The 22165-nt window shown below is 37.7% G+C and overlaps 2 protein-coding genes across 5 annotated transcripts; both read right to left on the reverse strand.

Moving 5' to 3' along the window:
- Window positions 1-862: 862 nt before the first annotated feature.
- On the reverse strand, window positions 863-18420 carry LOC138411466 (tissue factor-like). Of its 2 annotated transcripts, XM_069531919.1 has the most exons (6): window positions 18278-18420; window positions 16623-16728; window positions 15894-16087; window positions 14044-14225; window positions 13781-13949; window positions 863-1865 (listed from the first exon to the last, which is right to left on the reverse strand). In XM_069531919.1, exons 1-6 carry the CDS (start codon window positions 18339-18341, stop codon window positions 1720-1722), a joined length of 861 nt encoding a protein of 286 aa, XP_069388020.1. In that variant the 5' UTR covers window positions 18342-18420; the 3' UTR covers window positions 863-1719. The 2 variants fall into 2 exon arrangements, with proteins under 2 accessions (XP_069388020.1, XP_069388021.1); XM_069531920.1 differs by lacking the exons at window positions 15894-16087; window positions 16623-16728; window positions 18278-18420 and adding an exon at window positions 14832-15175 and having other exon boundaries at window positions 864-1865.
- On the reverse strand, window positions 3010-13732 carry LOC138411465 (uncharacterized). 3 transcript variants are annotated; one of them, XM_069531917.1, is made up of 11 exons: window positions 11722-13732; window positions 11409-11601; window positions 10721-10822; window positions 9792-9896; window positions 9009-9113; window positions 8688-8753; window positions 6342-8329; window positions 6199-6262; window positions 5534-5668; window positions 5168-5272; window positions 3010-4338 (listed from the first exon to the last, which is right to left on the reverse strand). In XM_069531917.1, the coding sequence occupies exons 1-7, from the start codon at window positions 11925-11927 to the stop codon at window positions 7934-7936; spliced, it is 1173 nt and encodes a 390-aa protein (XP_069388018.1). In that variant the 5' UTR covers window positions 11928-13732; the 3' UTR covers window positions 3010-4338; window positions 5168-5272; window positions 5534-5668; window positions 6199-6262; window positions 6342-7933. The 3 variants fall into 3 exon arrangements, with proteins under 3 accessions (XP_069388018.1, XP_069388016.1, XP_069388019.1); XM_069531915.1 differs by having other exon boundaries at window positions 6199-8329; XM_069531918.1 differs by having other exon boundaries at window positions 6199-8329; window positions 11409-13732.
- Window positions 18421-22165: the final 3745 nt, after the last annotated feature.

A 22165-nucleotide genomic window follows, 5' to 3' on the forward strand; every position in this document is an offset into this window, starting at 1 on the left:
GCAAGATGGCGCTGGGTGAAACGCCCACTACGAGCCTCATTTTCACTCTTCAGAAACCAAGGGGTGACGTCATAGACACTACGTCCATCTTTATATACAGTCTATGGTTCAGACAATGTTTCTCTGATACATTTAAGTACTTCTCTTTTGTTTGCCGTAAACCATATTATATTGTATGGCATCAAGATGTAATTATCTGTAGAAATGTCAGTCTGTGAATGTGACAAATGGTTTCATTTGAGGTTTAATTAATGGGTGCAGAATGGCCCTGAAACACGATATTTCCTTTGATTACTATCCTACCTCATTACCTCTACCTTCACTGTGGCTCTTCATATTGTAGGCATGGACAAGGCTATTCTTAATTCTTGGTTATTTACCCAAATTTGTAAAAGACTATGGTTTATCTTTTCTACTTTGTATTTGTATTTTGGTTTTCTTACATGATGCCCATGGGTGATCATGACCATCTCATTGCTGAATATTAGTTGTGAAACCTAATTGTTGTTTCTATCTTGGCATAGAAATTGTGTTATCTCCCTGCTAAAATTTGTAGAATCAACAAAATGCATTCTGTCCACTTTACTCTTTGGATTGACTAAATGAAAATAATGAAGTTAATCTGGGTAACTTTACAGCTTTAACTGTAACTGGTGAGATTACTCGTCTCTCAATGCCAGAAGACAAAAAACAAACTAAATTTATGAGGGAGGCTACTAGAGTAGATTACATAACATATAAGTATCTGCTAGAGTGGATTTTTTTCAAACCCATACAGAATTATAGAATCTAGAATTATTAAGGTATGAGTGTAAAAATATGAATGTCTTTTGTCAAGATTTAATAGACATAAAATGGATCAGGTTTCACTTTTTAGATTTTTTTGTCACCCTTTGATGAAGATGCACAGAACTCCTTTTACAGTGAAGTTCTTAAAACTATAGATGGATGTAAGCCCCCTGGACATCACTTAGGGTTAATTAACAAGTACTATTGTTTATTCAGTGTGTTGGGGTTCTGGGTTCTGCACATTCAGTCCAAGCATTTTTGCAATCCTGACATTTTCAATTACATCTCTAATAAGGCACAGACACAAATTGTAATATTTGCTATTTTCCATTTAACAGAACTGAAATAATAAATGGTTCTGTTTATAACAATATTTATCAAATCTTAAATATTTTCACCAAATACGAAATTATCTGCAAAAAGCAGATGTATAACAAAAGCATCATATACAAATGTGTTAATTTCAATTAAACACAATAAGTTAAGCATCAGATACAAAATAATATACACAAAGTCTTGATTTCCCATAAAGTGTTGCTTTCACCAGACTAAAAAAATAAATGTGAAGTTAGAAAGGTCTCTATAAAATGAAATAAAAAAATGAAATGGTAGTCTTTATCTACAATTATCAAATACCACTAAGCATATACAAAAGAAAATGAATGAAATATAACCGCTTCAGTAAGATGACTATCAGTGTTTCCATCTTTTCTTTTTTGCAGCATGAAATGATAGTAGTAGATGAAGTAAGAATAAAATATGTCCAACATATTCAGTTTCACAGAAACTAAAGGAAGGTTTGATTCCAGTGTTTGACAGTGGAACTTCGAACTACTACTTTCGTTGCAGGCCTCAGTCCAGTCCAGCTGTACCGCTTGTTCCCACAATAATATGTGTGCATGTGTGTGCATGTGCTGAAACACACACACACTAAACATCCCAGAGTGGCACTCCTTCTTTGTCCTTTCTCAGAGCTTTCTTCCTCCACTTGCAACAGACCACTGCAATGGCAATGATTATGCCAATCAGTAGCAGGATGAGGAAGATGGCAGCAGCAATCACACCAACTGAATACACTGTTGAAGACAAAACAAGACAACACTTAATTGCTTAACATTATGTTAGATTTTCTTTACTTGTGTGACATTAAGACTGTTGCGTAGGATAATATTATTAGGATTAATAGGATGTAGCCTGGTTTAAGTACAAACAGACAAGGAATAATACATGAAATACACATTCAAAGAAAAGACGAAATCCCCACAGTAGGTACCTATAGTCTGAAATATTGATTACATCCCACAGTAAAATGTTTTTACAGAATAACACAGTTCTGATGTTTTTGCTATTCTTTGCATTTGACAATGAGTAATGTGCACTAAGTATTCCGTTTGTCCTGAGGGTGGTGCTATTTGGCCATCAAATGGACAGTGTTATTTATATATTATTTTACAGTGAATAAAACCCATGAAAATACCTAAACCAACATGTGAAAGTGTATCTTATTTGTATAGTGAATGTATTTTGAAGTCTCTCTCTCTCACACACACACACCAGGTAGAGGAAGTGTTGCTGATTTACATTTCTTGTAAACCAAAGAGACATGAGTCATAGATCCCTTTTACATGTCATACTGTGATGAAGGATGAGTGGACCTCCAGCCCTTGTGTGACAGGAGTGTTTGTGTGTGGAAAAGTTGAGGTGATTGGGAGCTTAACATATCTTTGTGTCATTAAGGTCTGTCCCCTTTCTTCTACAATTCAAGACAACAAATCCATCTATCCACCCATCAATTTACTATTCTGCTTATCCTTTGGGGGGCTGCAACCATCCAACAAATATATAATTTCTAATTTCTTCTTCAAGAAATAATTTTACAGTTGGTAAAATCTCAAAACAAGAGAACGAAGCAATTATGATCCTCAGTTCACCTTTACAATCTAGTTAACATTTATTGTTAAAGGGACTGCAAACTCTTGTGGCTTAAATGCTAATGTAAAACTTAGAGAGTTTTAGATAAAGGACCCGTGCGTAGCAACCTAACAAAAACCAGTGCCATGTTTAGATGACTAAATTACGAGTTTTGATTTGCATATGATGCTTGCATCTTTTGAAGAGAGCCATGTGGTATATCTAGACATACTCCCAGACCAGCCAACCATTTTATTTAACCCGAGAAGGGACATTGCGATTGACTGCTTTTTTTTACACACACACACACACACACACACACACACACACACACACACACACACACACACACACACACACACACACACACACACACACACACACACACACACACACACACACACACACACACACACACACACACAGAGACACACAGAGGTTTCCATGGTCTGTGGGGCCTGCACTTTTTATCATCATCTGTGGGGACCACCCTTTCTAGAGGTTGTAGAGGTATGAAAAAAATCAGGGACACTAAACATAGCTCTGTTAGTACATACACAACTTAAAATATCTAAATTTATGAAGTAGTGTTTTGACTGTGCAAAATGGGGACCTAAGAAAAAACGGGTAGGTATGGCTGATGGGGACCTTATTTACATATCATTTGCATGACTCACACAACTTGCTATAAGACTGATGGGGACCTTGCTTCAATAAAGCATTATTATATACATTATTACTGATACTGTCAGTCCTTCCATTATTACATTTGTTAGAGCTGTTTGTTTAAAACTAATAAAGTCTAAAACAAAAAAGAAAAATCAATCTTGGCTCAGTTGTTGATAGATAATGTAGAGATATAACATGAGGCCTGTAAATGGTGATAGGGATGCAAAGCATCACTTTGCACAGAACATCTTGCTGTTCATGAACTCCGCCTTACAATGAAGCAGAATTTGATAGGACTATTGGTGTAATGTGGTTGAAGTGAATATTAACATATCAAACAAGCCATCTATATCCGTACAAAGAATAAATCTTATTCGGTCAAATTTGTAAGATATTTTTAATTACAGTCAACCACAGAGCAACAGCTTACTGCTATTCAATCACTTTCAAAATATTTGGTCGAATAAAAGACAAAATTCAAGTTACCTGAGTTTTAGGGAAAGATGGGATTTTTTGTAAACAAATAAAATCTCAAGTTTAACCAATCCTCCCTTTTAACATAACTCTTCTAGTAAAAAATATATATATATTTTAGAATTTAAAATAACAAAAATGTTGGCTATTATTGGCACTTCAGAACAGAACAATAAATTAAAAAATGATGAAATACCTTAGTCATAGTAAATAAACATTTTCAGTAGACCAAGTTAGTATCGGCAATACCAGATAGGTGGTAATCTTCCCATTATTTACTAAATTTCCTCTTGTTGGCCGTAATGCGGTTATATACGTAGAATTTCACATTCTGCCAGCTCCGGTCCTTAAGAGCTTCTGGTTCAGCTGTTATACACTTCTCACAGTCAAACTTTGCTGGAACAATACAAGATGTGATAAACCGATTCATGTGCCTTTCCACTGCCTCCACCTCTGTCTGCTTCCAGGGTGTTTTCTTCTTTTGGGCAGTTGTACCTTTAAGTGGTCAGAAAAACAAATTTGTAATGACAAGGACTCTGAAGTGTGTAAAAGTTATAATCCAAAGTTACAAGTTTTATACAGTATAAACTAGCTTCTACAGTATAAGAAAACTAATATATACAATTAAATTGACAAGAAAACACTGATTTGTGCATTCTGCCTGAAATTGTCAGTGGGAGGAGTGAGAGGATTTTGATTCAATTTTCGTATAAGCTGTACATGCTGTGTTATATAAAAAAATAAACTGTTAATTCTGGTCACTGACATGGACTCACATTTACTGACATCAATTTCTCAAAATTGTCATGAAGAAAATAATTTATTTATAAAATTTTGGATCTGTTGGATAAATAAATCCATGTACCCATTCACTCATTAATCTAACTAACTATGGATTTGTGAGTACCCAGGACAGGTGGTTGGTATAGGGGCTAGTTGTTGTTTGTATTTTTATACTATTGTTTATATTATATAAAACTGTTACTGGTATGAGTCCTACTTTAAGCACCTAATAGACTATAGAATCAGGCAAACAACCCTCTATCTGACTATTGCAGGCATGAATATACAGATAAAACAAAATTAAATGGGGGCAGCAACAGTTATGCGGCAATGGTCTGAAATAACAAAGTATTGGTGGCAACATCTTAAATGGGCAACACCGAAAACAGACTCTGATCTGGTCTTTTTTTATGACTGCTATCTAACAAATTTGGCAATTTCTAGTTTTATGTGTGCTGTGAAAATCCATATCCATGAGAGAAGCAAACATAATAAATACTGACATTAAAAAGACGAGAGGTACTGTATGTCAAACGTTTACCTTTAGAGGTAGGCCTCATCGTACTGACTGGTTTCGGTTTATTGGGTGGTTGTGGCTGCATTTCATTCCTCTCAGTGGGAGGAAGTGACTCCTCTGCTGGTGGTGCTATAAAAGAAAAAAAGTAGTAAAACTTTATCAGGATTTTCCAGGGACAATTTTTAAATGATAAAATTATAAACAGCTTTAACATGGTCAGGGATTTGAAGGTGTGCTGTTTCTTTTTCTGTGCCCATATGGCTGCTATGACACATTTTAAAACATTTGGCCATTTCTATAATTTAAACACTAACAATTCATGTAAAAAAAAGAAGCATACATAATCACTACTGACATACAAAAGATAAAAGAGAAGTGTCATGAGTTCACCTCTTGAGGAAGGCCTCATTCTGCAGGATTCTGAAGGTACCTCATCATTTGATGAGTGTGGATTTTGTCTCTTGGGTGGTTGTGGCAGCATTTCATCCCTTTCGGTATGAGGAAGTGTCTCCTCTGTATGTGGTTCTATGAAAAAACAAAAAAAGAATTTCACTTATTTTAAAGACATATGTACTACAGAATAATGATAATACAAAATTGAAAATTTAATTTCATTAATAAAAGTGTATTCAACCGTTAAAGTGTAGAATTGAATTTATGTATTTAAACTACATATTACGAAAAAGATAAATAAATAATGTTTGTTTATTTTTATTTACGATTGATTTCGAGATGAATGTGTGTGTCAATGGGTGAATGACAAAACTAAACTGTAAAGCACTTAGTGGTATTCAAGTATAGAAAAGTACTATATCAATTTACCATTAAAATTCACACAGTACAGATCCGCTTAGAATGTAAGTCTGTCATGGAATTACAGTATGTTTAATTATATGAATTAGGGTGGATTATTTTACATTGTTGAGCGAGTCCATATGCAGGCCTAAGTATATTTACATTCTACGAAAATGTAATGATAATTCACCCTTCACCACCAGCCTATTACAATCTGTAAAACGGCATGAATTAGACAGCAACTTAGCGTCACTACATACCGTCAACAGTAGATGAAGAATTTCCCTCCTGTGTTCTCCTGTCTTCCAGTGTCCTGAACTTTCTCTGTGGATGTCACACAAACATCAGTGTAACCATGCGAATGAATAAATGATAAACAAAAAAGTGAAATAAAATAACATACCATTTGGATCTATTCCAATTTCGTCCAAGTTCTTGCCATGAAACTCAGCTAATCTTCCTTTCTCTAGTGCCATTAGAACTTTGCTTATCTTGGCAAGTTGCAGGGTCTTCTCAGGCAGTCGATAGAACTCACGGTGGATTCTTATGTTGTGTCCAAGAAAGTTTGCAAGCTGGTCCATCTCTGTGTCGGTCATGTTCAGCACAGTTGAAAGGGTTGCGGCATGTTTTCGCAGTTTGGTAGATGTCAGTGACTTGGGACACTTTGCACCACAAGAGTTGGCAAAGCCCCGGAGACAGTCTGAACCTCGGAAATGTGTCATGGCTTCTGGTCTTGCAAACATATACCCATTGTCTTTTAGAACCCCACAAGCCTCTCTCTGGTTCACCAGGAGTTCTAATGCACGCAACATATTTGGAGTCAGAAGAATTGGAACTGCGCGACCCCGTTTTCCCTGATGACAATCCTTGAGAAGTGTCTCTAGAGGTTTTTTTCCAGTTCAGAGAGTGCCCAGTCCACATCTGTATGAGGATCAGAGGTATCTCTTGATAAAAACGCAGATAAGGGCATGCTCGCCACCTCTCCTTCCCTGCGTCTGTTAAAGAGAATGATCTGGGCCAGAGATATCTTTGTCAGCTCCATCCAGGCTTTAGTAGAGGGATCTTCAGAGAGTGACTTGTACCACTCGTCTTGCTCTTTATTGAGATATGCATGCATTTTTTGGATATCGTCGGTAAAGGGCATGAGAGAGGGCACATTCCACTTTGCTTCCCTGATGTTTCTCAAAGCAGTAGCTGAGATCATCTCATTCCACTTTTCCTGATGGACTTCTTGAAACTCACTGGCATTCTTCACAAGTTCTTTGTTGTTTGAGATTAAACCTTGAGCTTTTAGGAGCTTGCTCACTTTAACAAGGGCATTCCCAAGTTTGGTTGCTAGTGATGGAATGAGGAACTTTTGTGTTTCACTGTCATACCCACATGTGTGTTTAACGGCTTTAACAGTCTCCATGTACATCTTTGGATTTATGAGATCTTCAGCATTTTTCAAGGTGGTGACTTTCCTAGCATTGTAAATCAGCCTTCCCAATTCACGCATTCTCTCTCGTACACACTGTTGATTCTTGTCTGATGCGCCACCTTTGTTTAACAGGTGCTGCCCAACTTCAACAATGACTCGATCATTTTTTATTATGCGTGAGATCGAATCAGGATTCATGGCACTGATTACCTGCCACAGTTGTTTACCTATGTTTGAAGGTACAGTCCCGGTGTATGTACACATGGACTGTACACGGTTCTTTCCTGGCTTGGGGTTGACTCCGGGACTAAGCTTACAGCTACGCATATGTCTCCATAAGACCTTTCTTGTGAACAGTCCTTGACAGTATGCACAGTGCATGAAGTCATTTGCCTGCACTTCTTTTGGAGGTCGTTTGAATGGCACTAGTTTACCCTTTCCAGACTCCATAACTGCTGCATTGTGAGCAAAGTTTCCTCTGTTGCGAATATAATCCAGGTGTCTTTTCCTCTCTTTTGAACCTTTTGGAAAGCTTAGAGCTTTAGCTACATCTGATTTTTCTTCATGTGCACGCTCTAGATGCCTCGCAATTTTTGAATTAGGCTTACTGCAATACAAGCAATAATGTTTTTTGTCATAAACTCTCTTCCCACCTTTTTTTTTTTAAATGAACTGACAACTACGATGTCGTTTATGTTCTGACTTGAACAGGGTACTTCTACTGCTCTGGGGGTTTCAGGTGTAATGTTGTGACTGTCCAAAATCATGTTGTCTGGTGTTGTGGAATCGCAGACAGGGGGTACCATTGAGCTATCTGGATCATTAAGAGGCAGAAATGTTTTCTTGAAGTTTAGCTTAACTGAAGCATCACTGTCACTGTCACTTTCGGAAACGGTATCTGGTACGTAATCATCTGCACTCTCTGATGACGAATCAAATAGTTCAGCTTCTTCCAGATCTGAGTCTTCCATCTAAAAAAAAAAAAGAATGAAAACATAAATATGTAGAGCTGTAACAGTTAGATGAGAAATTAGTCAGTAACAGAACCAAATTAAAATCTGTGTTGATGTATCAATTAAACAATCATCTCATTTGGCTGTTTTGCAAGTTTGTGTCATAATTTGATTATTTTAGCAATTTATATTATAATAAACAGAATATTTTGACTGTTCTGAAAAAAATACGATTTTATCAACTTGCATCAACTTGAAAAATTGATGTGCAACGTTATTATACTTTACAGACTACATTATATATAATGTAAAATTATAATCCACTTAATTATTGCAAGTTATTTGTGATTGATGTCAACTCACAGTAAGTACTTACCAGAATACTTTTAGTCCGTCTTAATTTTGGTATAAAAGTCTCAGTTTCATTTTCGAACTCTGTAATCTGTAAATAAAGGCACATGCACAAAAATAATATAGTAAAGTGCATATAAGAATATTTGAGACCAAAGTTGTGTCTGCTCTGCGAAACTAAGTCTGAATTCACAATCTAGAAAAAACATGTTTCATACATTTTACACACACCATTATAGTTCATTGTGGGGACCAGTTTTACTTAATTGTTTCCACACAGTTTCAACACAAACTCTGAACATAGAGTCACAAAATAATGATAAAATAGTGATGAACATGAATTTACCTCTTCAGGTGTGGTCTTTTGCGCAAAGGCACCATCCATCAGACTCTCTGAGTGGACAGGATCAGAGTCATCCTGCTCCATGGTGTTAACAGTGATGCTGGTCGTCTGTAAACACAAATTGTATGACTATTTCAAGAAATTAAAACATAAGAACCTAACGGTCCATTCAATGTATATAATACATTGACATTCAAAAAGACTGACCATTGAGATTTTACCTCTAAAATGAGATACACTCTGTTGTTAACATAAAACAAACTCCAGACAAAAGAAGCTTGAATTAATTTTCAAATATTTCTTCCTGTCCAGACAAGCTCTGTCTCGTTCACACAATTTAAATAAAACATGCTTTGTGGGGACATTTTACACACAACATTATAGTTCATTGTGGGGACCAGTTTTATCTAACTTTTCAAAAACAGTTCGTACTTGCACACTGTCAGAAGGTGTGTTGTGGGGACCTCGTGCCTCCAAAATGTAGAGTGATAATTTATCAAGAAAGAAAATTCTGTGAAGTTTGAAATCTACCATGAATATACCTCTAACACTAACCTTCAAGATGTATGACTTGAAATGTCACTGTATTCCAATTTACATTACTTGTGACCAGTGAAGCTCTTTCTCGCTCACACAACTTAACACAGGCTTTGTGGGGACATTTTACACAAAACATTGCACTTCCTTGTGTGTACAAGTTTTACCTAATTGTTCCCACAGTTTCTACAAAAACTCTGAACATAGAGTGAAAAAATAATGATAAAATAGTGATTGACATGAATTTACCTCTTCAGGTGTGGTCTTTGGCCCAAAGGCACCATCCATCAGACTCTCTGAGTGGACAGGATCAGAGTCATCCTGCTCCATGGTGTGAACAGTGATGCTGGTCGTCTGTAAACACAAATTGTATGATTATTTCAAGAAATGAAAACATAAGAAACTAACGGTCCATTCAATGTATATAATACATTGACATTCAAAAAGACTGACCATTGAGATTTTACCTCTAAAATGAGATACACCCTGTTATTGACATAAAACAAACTCCAGAGAAAAGAAGCTTGAATTCAATTGGAAATATTTCTTCCTGTCCAGCCAAGCTCTGTCTCGTTCACACAATTTAAATAAAACATGCTTTATGGGGACATTTTACACACAACATTATAGTTCATTGTCGGGACCAGTTTTATCTAACTTTTCAAAAACAGTTCGTACTTGCACACTGTCAGACGATGTGTTGTGGGGACCTCGTGACTCCAAAATGTAGAGTGATAATTTATCAAGAAAGAAAATACTGTGAAGTTTGAAATCTACCATGAATATACCTCTATCACTTACCTTCAAGCCGTATGACTTGAAATGTCATTGTATACCAATTTACATTACTTCTGACCAGTGAAGCTCTTTCTCGTTTACACAACTTAACACAGGCTTCGTGGGGACATTTTACACACAACATTATAGTATATTGTGGGGACCAGTTTTATCTAACTTTTCAAAAACAGTTCGTACTTGCACACTGTCATAAGGTGTCCCGTGGGGACCTCGTGCCTCCAAAATGTAGAGTGATAATTTATCAAGAAAGAAAATACTCACACCCAACATTGCACTTCCTTGTGTGTACAAGTTTTACCTAATTGTTCACACAGTTTCTACACAAACTCTGAACATAGAGTGATAAAACAATGATAAAATAGTGATTGATATGAATTTACCTCTTCAGGTGTGGTCTTTGGCCCAAAGGCACCATCCATCAGACTCTCTGAGTGGACAGGAGAGTCATCCTGCTCCATGGTGTTAACAGTGATGCTGGTTGTCTGTAAACAGATACGATAAAAGGTTTGGCTGGGGATGTCATTGTAAAAACATTGTTGAGATCCTTAATGAACCAAAGTTATTGCTTGCAGTCACTAAAGTGACAAACCTGTAATATCATAATCGCATCTATGCTAATGCAGTAGAATCAATGACATTTCCATTCATCCAATGGAAATTGAAAAGCTTGGACACTCTGCACTACTTCACATATAAATCAAAAGCACAGCTTCAGGCTGCTAGCAGAGGTTTGTAGACAACCCTGCTAGGATGCAGTGTTAATAAAGGATCATTCAGTTCAGTAACATAGTATCTATAATAATCTAAACTGACCTTCAATAGCTTCTTAAAACTTTTGTAAATTAGATTCCTGTTTGTAATTACATGTTCCTGTTATTTTCACGATAATAAGTGGTCACTCATGCATTGCAGCCTAAAGTCCAAACAAGTTGTATCAATCCTGGTCATGTATCGTGTACATGGTTATTACAAATATTAATACAGCCAAATTAGTTCCACATATTTCTCATTCTACTAAAATGTTGTGATACTTGACTCATTGTATTTACTGTGTTCTGTGCAACATACTTGTGTTTGCCATGGGCAGTCTTCACCTCCATAATCATAGGTGATTTCTTCTCCTTCTTTGATGTCATCCAGGGCAAATAAACAAAGGTGGGGTACTCCATTAACATCAATTTTTTCCATTTTGGAGTTAGGACGTCTGTGTTCATCATTAACTAGTCGCCCAATTGAGCCATCTTCTCTGGAGGCATCAATACTTGAAAAATTGGAAAAGAAAAAATACAAATGTCTCAATATATCACGATAAAATCAGAGCCCCACTTAGTAGAACTTAGTATAGTATATGGAGTGTAGTTTAGGTATTCTTAAGTCTTACCACCATGTTTTCCCTCTCCACTTGAAGGCAAACATGAATGCAGCACATGAGGGGTGGTAAAGTTTTCTCCTTCTCTGGGATTCTGCATCATTTATCATATCCCCCCTATATTGTACAACAAAGTCTCCTTTGCAAATTGTACCCTTCGCAAATATACCACGTCCTGTAAACAATAAAAACATTTTCAATAAAACAGGAAGATCCATTAATTATATTTGTTAACAATGAGTTTATGCTAATATATAATACAAAACAAACCAAACCTGACCACTGCAGCATTCTAGTCCATATGAAATGTACTCTCGAGCTTTTCTTTAGATTTTAAATGATAATTATTTATTGATAATTTACAGCAGATACCACCTCACCTTTTACTGCATTAATATACTGGACCTCTAATTTGCAGATTTTGTCAGTCTGCGAAATAACATGTCAAATTGCATCCTGAAAGGGGCTGATCCGTGGTGCCATTTCTGCAGGAAAAGATTTAAAAAAAATTAGTTTACTTGCTTAGTAAGATTGTGTGGTATTAAAAATTGTTGTTGTTGCCTAAATCCTCATGAGGGTTGTTTTTCTTGCAAAATTCCACTACAGAAACATTCTCCTTCACTCTCTGTCATGAGTAAAGTTTCTGCCTAAAGGGTAATGCATACTCTTGTGCGTTGTTGCATAAACTATACACACAAACAAACATATATGTACTGTATACATGTCTTGTGCATGTGTGAAAGGCAAACAGGGTCTATTCATTAAATTAAATATACTAAATATAACATAACAGGACTTATATTGATCTTAAGTTCATCATACCAAAATGACACTCAAAACTCAGAAATGCTGTTAGCTTTATAACTTGATGGCCTCCTTCAGTTAAAATAAACTCCTTCACATATGCATCATGCTTGCAAGTAATTAGAGAAATGCTGTAAAACATTTGAGGTCATACACTTAGCCTTTGTAGCTAATCAGAGCTATTAATCATGCTAGCTAGGTACAGGTAAGTAATGTTATTTGAGGGTTCAACACTGCTTATACTTATTTAAGATACAACTGTGCTTACCTTATGCCTTACTTTTGCTCCTCTGCACAAGTTCTTATCTTCTTAGCTAGTTTCTCCAGCAAATAATCTTCTTTTACTGTTGATTGCCAGCTCTTGATGCTGAAAATGTCATTGCTGCTTGAATCATTACTAATGGGGACCAGGAAGTGGGTGGCAACCAACCATATTTGGAAGATGTGTGTGTGTGAAGCAGTGGGTGCAGTACCAGCTAGAAAAAGTAGGGACACTAATGAGCAATGCTCACACACTCACCAAAAAACATGTCATATGGGCCAATGCTAAAAACTTCACAGGCACCTTCAGAGTAGCTCTAGTGTTCATTTAAAAGGGTTATCCTCATGGGGACCGGGATTTTGGTCCCCAAACCACAACCGGTCCCCATGACGTGACTGTGTAAACAGTCACCGGTCCCCACGGTGTCATAATTACCAGAACACACACACACACACACACACACACACACACACACACACACACACACACACACACACACACACACACACACACACACACACACACACACACACACACACACACACACACACACACACACACACACACACACACAGTGTGTGTCCTGTCAGATCCGGCTTTAACTGATTCTTTGCCACGAATAAAACAGGGTATATAGGGATACACCCTGTTTCCATCCTTTCGCACAACTTTTATTTCAATTCCATTTAGATGCTCCAGTCTATTCATGTAGAAAATAACACTGTTGACATCAAGAAGCTATAGAGATTTTAACTGCATGCTTGGTTTTGAGCAAAAATACTTCACAATGTCTTATTTGGTGTGTAAGTTCACACAGAATACCAATGAAAATTAAATGCCACCAAAACTTCAGTGTCAGGACTAGACTACTGCTGTGTGTGTTGCTCTCCACTGACGCATCTGGCATACAGGCAAGTTGTTCATTATTGTATAACGTTTAACTAAATCCCTTCCCTACCCACATCTTCCATGCTTGCAGTCTTTCTAACACTCAGGACAACTTACCTTCAAAGATGGACGGGTTGTCAACACTGGAGCACTTGGGAAGGCTCAGCTCTCCCAGCTGCTTGTTCACACCGCGGCTGGGGATGTAGGCCTGGACACTGAAACAGTAGCTCTCGCCTTTGTCCAGATCAGTCAGTTCTATTAAATTGGTCTTAGAGATGTGGACTTTCTGCAGAAAACACAGAATGGAAAGCATGCAGTTTGTAATGAGTAAAAATGTATGCGTGTTTGAGACCGATATCGTGATGTCTCCTTTTACTCACCTTTCCAGTGCTTTTGTTTTTCCGATAGGTGACTTTATACTGCAGCTGGTCAGCAAAGATATCCCTGATGTTCAGCTGGTGGCCATCTTTAAACAGGGCGGTGAGTGGGTCAGTCACATACAGGGTGGTTTTCTTTTGGCTTTCAATCACCCCCAGCTTGAAGTCAGGTTTGCCTATCTCAGCTGTGGAGAAGGGAGGGAGACTGTCACCTGTGCATGTACACCACTGTATCTCTCATGGAAGTTACCATTTTAATTATGTTAGAGGCCAAAAAATTGTGAGCATTGACAACGCTGAAGCCATTTTTAGATATGACAGGTAAAGTGAGCAGTATTGGCTACAGAGTTTACCCATAGTCTGACTTTCAAACATGCACAACACAATAGGAGGTTCTCTGCACAGACATGTTCACAACAGCAACACACACACAAACACTCTCTCTCACAGTGCTTTCACATTGAACGGAAGCGTATTGCATTCACTTGAAAAAAATAAAAAAACTCTGTTTACAATGCATGTCTAAATCAATATTTTTTTCTGTTTTTCAAACTATTTTTTTTTCTGCGTTTAGAGAGCATTTGAAACAATAGACGCTTTCATTCCCTTATTGAGAGCTAGATGTAATAGAAACAAACATGACCTGCTTGTTTAGTTTAATCAAGTTTTACTTTGATCTGGGTTTAAGACACTGGGAGATAGTCCTGTCTGTTGTTAGGGTTGGTTCTTTGTTGGACCCCAAAGCAGACACTGAGAGTAGTTTTAATGTTAATGAAAAGTTTAATTGTCACCAGAACAAAAGTAGGCAGGCTGTGGAGGCAGGGTGCTGGCTGGCCAAACAATCCACAGGACAACAAGCACGAGGGAAAACAAAAACCGAGGAGCAGCAACAAGGCACACCGAGGAGTCTGTGTAGAAAAAAGAAACAAAACTGGTTAAATATGAAACAAACAAAAACGAGGAGCAAGAATCCGAGGTTGTCATCACTGTACGCTACCGGACTAGACGGAATTAACTGGCAGAGTAGTGGAGTCAGGACCAGGCTTTTATGGAGGGGATGATGGGTGAATGATTGCAGGTGTGCCTTGTTAGCTGCAGTGAGGAAGCCAGCCACACCCCCTGCCACACACACCACCTGCAGGATCAGAACAGAACAGAAGGGGGAGACAGAGACAACACACCAACACCAGAATCACCACATCTTTAAGTCATATAGATGGTTTTATCATTAGTTTGTCGAATCTACGCAGGCACCTGAGGACTTTGCAGTTGCTCAGAAGGAAAGCCCATTCAGATCTGCTGAGATGGGGCATGTATGTGCGGGCAGGAGTCAACATAGGTCCATGGGAGTCACTTGCAGGTTGGAGGTTCCGAGGGAGTTCGAATTATCTTGATAATTCAGAAATTCAGAAAAAAAACTACTCCAAAAAACAGATAAGAATTACTTAGAAAAACAGAAAAAAAAAATTTGTCAGAAAAACAGAAAAAAATATTCAAAAAAACAAACCAAACAATAAATTACTCAGAAAAAACTGATTTTTTTTTTTTCAAGTGAATGCAATACACTGGACATTATACTAGGAGGCCAGGAGGAGAAAGTCTGCAAAAACTGGGGAGCGTCTCACTTGGACATTTGCATTCACACATGCACCTCCTCTGGCAAATATACTGAGGAACTGCTGAGTTCGGTGCATGTCAGCAAGCAGCTTGAGAAAGACAGAGCTGAGCTGCAACAAGAGGTCATTGGGAAGGACCGGAGCACTGACGGGCTCTGGGACAATTTAACAGCTGTTATTTCCAACACGTTTTGTCAATTAGAAAAAAGTCTTCACGAGTGTAGCAGAAGAACGTACTGTCTTTGCAGGGGCAGAACCGTGGTGTGCTGGTGTGAGGGGACTCAATGAGGTCAGTGGTGGCCTCCCTCGGGGGTTCGGACAGGACATCAGCTGTGTAGTAGGCGTTCAGGTCAGTCAGAGAGCTGGACAGATCACACACTGTTTCTGTGGTCCGGATACAGTGAGGAGTCCTCTGATTGTTCCCAGAAACCCTGTAACAATTTGACAAGTTTCATATGGACATGAATGATGGATGAAAATAGTCTTATTTAGTCTATAATAGACACCAGATGAGCAATAAATTAGGTCTTAAGTCTGTCTAGTCTGGGTATCATTTATAACGCATACAGTCAGAAATAAATAATTTATTATCTGTGCAAAATAACATTGATGTGAATATACTGTGGAACAATGAGCTGAAAGAGCTGTTTGCAGCTGTTGGCATTTGTTAATTCTATTTGATTGTTGACATTGCTCTTTCCTCTTTCATTTTTCTCTTATTGAATCACAAAGGTCAATTGTCTTTTAGTTATCTTACTATTTAAAGAGCTCTGGCCTAAAATATACATTCCAGTAAAAGCTTTTACTGAATCAATAATGGAAAAACTCATTCCTGCAAGGTCACATAGCGGGAAAGTGTGAGGGCATTTGCTTTCCGTGGACACACTGACAAGATGAACGTTTCTGGGAATTAAATGCCATTTGTTAAAAGAGTTAAAGGGTGAGGGTTCGGATGCAGGTACTTACGTAGAGTACTCCACAGTGTAGCTGTAAGTGGCTGATGGTTTTGGTTCCCAGGACAAAATGGTTTTAAAGTTGGTTGATTTCCAATTTTGTGCTTGGGGACAGGAGCCTGGAAAATGAGACAATTTGTGTAAGATACTATACTAACATGATTTAAATGAAGGTTATAGTGACACACAAATGTTGACTCCTGTCATTATGAAAGAAAACAATACACCAAAGGTGTTTTATATACTTTATTAACTTATACAAGTAATTTCCATAGGTGAGCTGTACAGGGGACTGTCACACAGTGATAGGGCCTTAGTGCCATAAGTTTTAAACTATTAAAGGCGCAGTGTGTAAGATTTAAGTGAAAGGGAACTATTATTTAATGTAGAATAATTCTCATAATGTTTTCACTAGTTTATTTCATCTAAATTGTATGAATTATAGTTTCCTTACCCCAGAAAAGGCCCTTTAAATTTAAATACTTCGAGGGGACCCTCTCTACGGAGGCCACTATGTTTTTTACATTAGTCCAGACTGAACAAACTAAACACCTTTTGAGTTTTCATGACAATTAAAGGCTGCTTCAGTTTCTTTTTCATGTTTGGAAGGAGAGCGTGAGGTGAGGGGTAATCAGTTGCAACATGCAATTTCAACACTAGATATCACAAAATTCTACACACTGAACACTATTTAACACTAAACTACACTTTTAAGTAATAAACACTTAACACCTTAATTGAGGCCCGTCACAATATGTAGGACTACACACATTCATTAGAGAGAAAAAAGCTTTGCACAAATGAGGCACTGTGGACCAGAAATAATTAAAAAAGCCACAAGTTCAGATACAGCACTTTGTCAGTGAGATAAGATAATGTTAATGTTGTGAATAGAGCACATTGCGATTGTCAGTGTAAAATATCCTTGGTCCTATATTTTATTGGACTGACTGTTCTGTCACAACCACAAATGTGTGGTTTTTATGACTACAAAGCAGCAGTAGAAAGTGTGGCGCCCAAAGAACATAAGAGAAGGGCTGTTTTTATATCAGCAGTCTGTTACCTTACCTTACCTGAGTTGTTTAAGTCAGATCAGTCATTTCTTATTAACAACAGCTATACACTGTGGTAAGTCATTGCTGTTTCTTCGCAGTATGAGCAAATACTGAGAATAAACAGCAGTCCCCCCCCCCCGTTACATAATGTTTTACTGTACTAACATATGCCTCAACATTAATAATAATAATCTTTTATTCTTAAATGTGATTTACAGCCTATAAAGCACGAGTGTCCACTGGTGTTCAAACATTTTTTTTCAAATATTAATCCTGCAAAGTGTGTAGTGACTTGTACCGAAAACTCTATAAGACATGAAAACTGTAAAGAGTATTTCTATGTGTGCCGGAAATCTAAACATAAACACTAAACGAATGACTGTATGCTGCTCCTCCAGTGACCTGTTCATGTAGATCTGTTCATGTGAATCCAACTTTACATTTGCTATACATTTACATTTTCACACTCACAATACTACAAAACGAACTGCTCCACACAGAGAATCAAAGTATTTGATATCCTATGTACATATCATATGTCGCGCTACTACAATTTGACTTTAAGGTCATTTGAGAGAACGCGTGGAATGAAGGGCGAGCAGCGTGGACTCACCTGAGGCGGAGCGTGTGGAGAGAAAGAAGAGTGTAGAGACGAGAGCTGCTGTGACTGACATCATCTCCTCTGATGTATTCCTAAAGGTTCTGTTCTGTGTCTGTGCTGCTACTGAGCAAGTACCCTGTGCAGTCTGTGGATCGTCTGACTCGCTCGTTGGAAACCAGTGGTTTTAGCAACATGCCCGCGCGGGGCATCGCCAAATATGGAGCGTCCGGCCGTGGCGTCACCAGACTGACACAGCCACAGTATCGTAAATTACTATACAGCATGCTGTCCTGCTGAGGTCATCCGCCACGTAATCAACCTTACTGATGTATTATTAGTTATTATTGTTATTAATATTATTGTTGTTATTATTATTATTGTTGTTGTTGGTCAGTCAGCATATAATTATTGGACACCAACCAATCACAGCTATGAAATCAGCTCTATTCATTCATTAATTCTCTCACTTCACCTGGCAGATTCTTTGAAATCAAGTGAAAGAAAGAAACATGGAACATCTGTAACAAATTCCAAGTAAGTAACTGAGGCTGATTTCAGAAAAACCATTGTTGCAACAAAGTCCTCAAATTACAATGCACGCTCCAAATCAAGGGCTTCTATTACCTCAACACAAAAGGCCTGATATAACAAGTTTTCTTGTTCTGTGAAGGTGAGAGACAGTTTATAGGCCAACGTTAAACAATAGTCCACCTGAGTTGCAGTGGTTTCTGTGAATATTTCTGCTACCAACACCTGAACTCTTCTTCAGTATTCAACAGTTCCACATTCATTCCAAGCTGCTCTACAACCCTCACAGACAAAAGAGATCAAATAATCAGGCACATGCAAAAACTTACATATTGCAACCTTGTAATGGTTGACTTGTTATTTTTAGTGACACTGTTGCGGTGTAATGTTCAATAACATGATTCAATCTTGTGATTGAATTAAGTTTCTAAGTGTTAATAATTCAATCATATGTATTTTCCAAGTTGACGAAACTATTACACTTGAATTCGACCAGGAACATATCAGATGCTATTATATTCCACTGTTTAAAAAACAAATCCAGGTTTTTAAAAAAAAAGGTGGTTTGTGATAAACAACACAATAGTTTCCCCCCAGTATTTATTGTATGCAAAATAATTCATTAGACTTATCTCAAAATGAGTTTTTCATTTGGCTCAATATTTATATATTTGCTTATTATTTTAATTACCACAAGAAGTTTGAAAAAGATGTAACAGGTGGTGAATATGTTTCATGACAGATTTATAAATATTTTAATTTGGTTGGTCAATGTTCAACAGACACAAAGATGTTGGTAAAGTGACTCAAACCGAGAGGTATAGTAGGTTTAGTGTCGTCATAGTGGGAATGGAATGGATGACATGCTTCCCGATGGTATATTGACCATATAACCCTTACTACAGCGTGAGAGAACCTAAATATTCTAGAAGCTTACAAGCTCTGACCAGGTCGATGGCATCATCATGTCTCTGCAGAGGACATTAGTCAGGACTTCCATTCATGTAAGAGCTCAAGTGGGTGATCTAGATGTCTATTCATAGACTGAGTGGTTTAGAGTTATGCTTCCAGACATACAGAGACACTGAGAGTGAGTTTGGACTGTGGTATGTTAATAGAGAGGTTTATACTGTGTTAACCACAGTTAATATTCCACGTTACTGAAAGGGAAGCCCTCTGTTGTTTGTTTTTGCTCTCATATGTACAGGGTGGCCTGCCTTTTCAAATCAGTCTTACTACTACATTACTTCACCACGCACGGTAACCTGTTCAACAATGTAACTGTAATAAAATCTCTGCAAATTCAGTTTCACATGCAGATTAAATCAAGTGAAACTAGCAGCAGGAAGGTTTGAATGCATGTACAACACTATAGCTTTGTGAGATGATTAGGAAGGACTGTCAATGATTTGTAGCAAATTTCAAAGCAGAGACAGTGGTTGTTTAATGTAGACGGCAGTTTTTCTTCACATGGAGTTGGCACATGTGGCACTTTGCCAGAGCTCCTCCCCCTGCCCCATTATCCTTCTAGTCCCACAAGCCCCCCCACCCCTGGCAGTGAGGGGCCTGGCTGTATTACAGTTCACCGTGGCTTGAATACCAAGGAACACTCCGAAGGGAAGGACTGAATCCAAATGACTAAATGAGTCCACCAACTGTTTACACAGGATAAAGCTTCAGGAACACATGCACACATACCTGCACACGTACACATTGTCAAGAAAAGCAACAACAGCAGAGTTGATCCGTGTTGATGGGTGAGATTAAATTTAAATACCAGAGAAAAGCTTAATGCTCCCAGACCCTGGTGAATTATGTAATTCTATTTCAATTTCTCCCCCCAAAAAATCTTACATTTATAGTACTGACTTCAGTGCAGCAACCAAGCATTCACTTGGCTCTGTGGTCCATTGCTTCTTTAGTCTTAGTCTTAGTGAACTTTATTGTCAACCAAACAATGCAACAGGTCACAGAGGATTCAAATTGCGTTTCCCCATACTCCAAATGTGCAATTAATATATAACACACAACTTATAACAAACAACAAATAGTGCAAACAAACAACAACAATGGAAACAACATATACAGACAGACAATGGACCTATAAGTTGTATAAGAAAAAATAAATAAATAAATAAAATAAAATAAAATGAAAATAAAATGAAATTCACAGTGTGACAGAGTGTATTCATGACAATAAAAGTAATTCTTCTTTTTCTTCTTCTATTCAAATTTTGAGGTATGTTATCAAGGTGCTATAATGAAGATGCAACACGGAAAAGTGCAAAATGTAAAAAGTGGTAAGGGGGAGGTCAGCTATCCTCATCGGAAGTGGAGGCGTCCATGTCAGGTCATCTTTGATGTGCACTTCCAGGAAGTTAATGCTTTTCACAGAATCCACTGCACTGCCATTGATGGTGAGTGGTGGGGGGTGGTGTCCGTTTTCGTTTTAAATTTATCTGGAAATACAGTGAGATCATTGGGCCTCTCTCTCTATTTTATGTAAGTTTGTCCTAATTACATTTTCCAGATCCATTCCTGTCGGGAGATTAGGTGCAGCCATACAGTATATCTGGGTGTCAAACACTGTTGGATCCACCTGAGATTTATTTTCCTTTTATTTTCAGTGTATAATCTTCAGCAGTCCTTTTCAACTGCAGCCCATTGGCCCAAAGTGTGTTTGGGTTCTGAGGGTTCTGCTTCCCCCCCAACACAATAGAGGTATTTATCACAATATACAGTACAGACAAATCCAACAACAACTCTTTCTGGGACACTTTACATCCCTTAAGTCCCTGTTACTATAATCAACCAATTGCAGACTACTTTTATTTTCTGAATCTGAATAATGCTTCAGAAAGTTTCTCCAAATGGTCTTTAGAGTGAATATCCTTTCACAGCCAATGTGTCTCATCCATCTATCAGTTTATCAAATGAATAAAACCAGAGGTGGGAAGTAACAAAGTACAAATATTTCATTACTGTACTTAAGTAGATTTTTCAGGTATCTACTCCTTAAATTCTCAAAACTGGCTCATTACTTGTTTCAACCTCCACGGATGACAACACGACATAAGAAAACACATCAACACATCAACACAGAGAGGACCTCAGAGGACCTCTCTAAACCATCCAATCTATGGTAGTGACAGGTGGTGTGTACAAAGGGCAGGGACTTAATCAACCCGAACACATTCCCCATCCATTTATTCCCTGTAGTCTTTATTATTCTGTCTGAAATTTGGCAGCAAAACTAGATGTGTGTCCAGTGATTTTTTTTTCTCAGTACCAGTTCTGTGTAGGTTGATACCAAAAGAGGAAAACTATCCTATATCCTAGAAAAAGCATTGTGTATCATTGAAGTTAAAAATT

This window comes from Paralichthys olivaceus, chromosome 9 (assembly GCF_024713975.1).
Source record: "Paralichthys olivaceus isolate ysfri-2021 chromosome 9, ASM2471397v2, whole genome shotgun sequence".
Classification (NCBI taxonomy): domain Eukaryota; kingdom Metazoa; phylum Chordata; class Actinopteri; order Pleuronectiformes; family Paralichthyidae; genus Paralichthys; species Paralichthys olivaceus.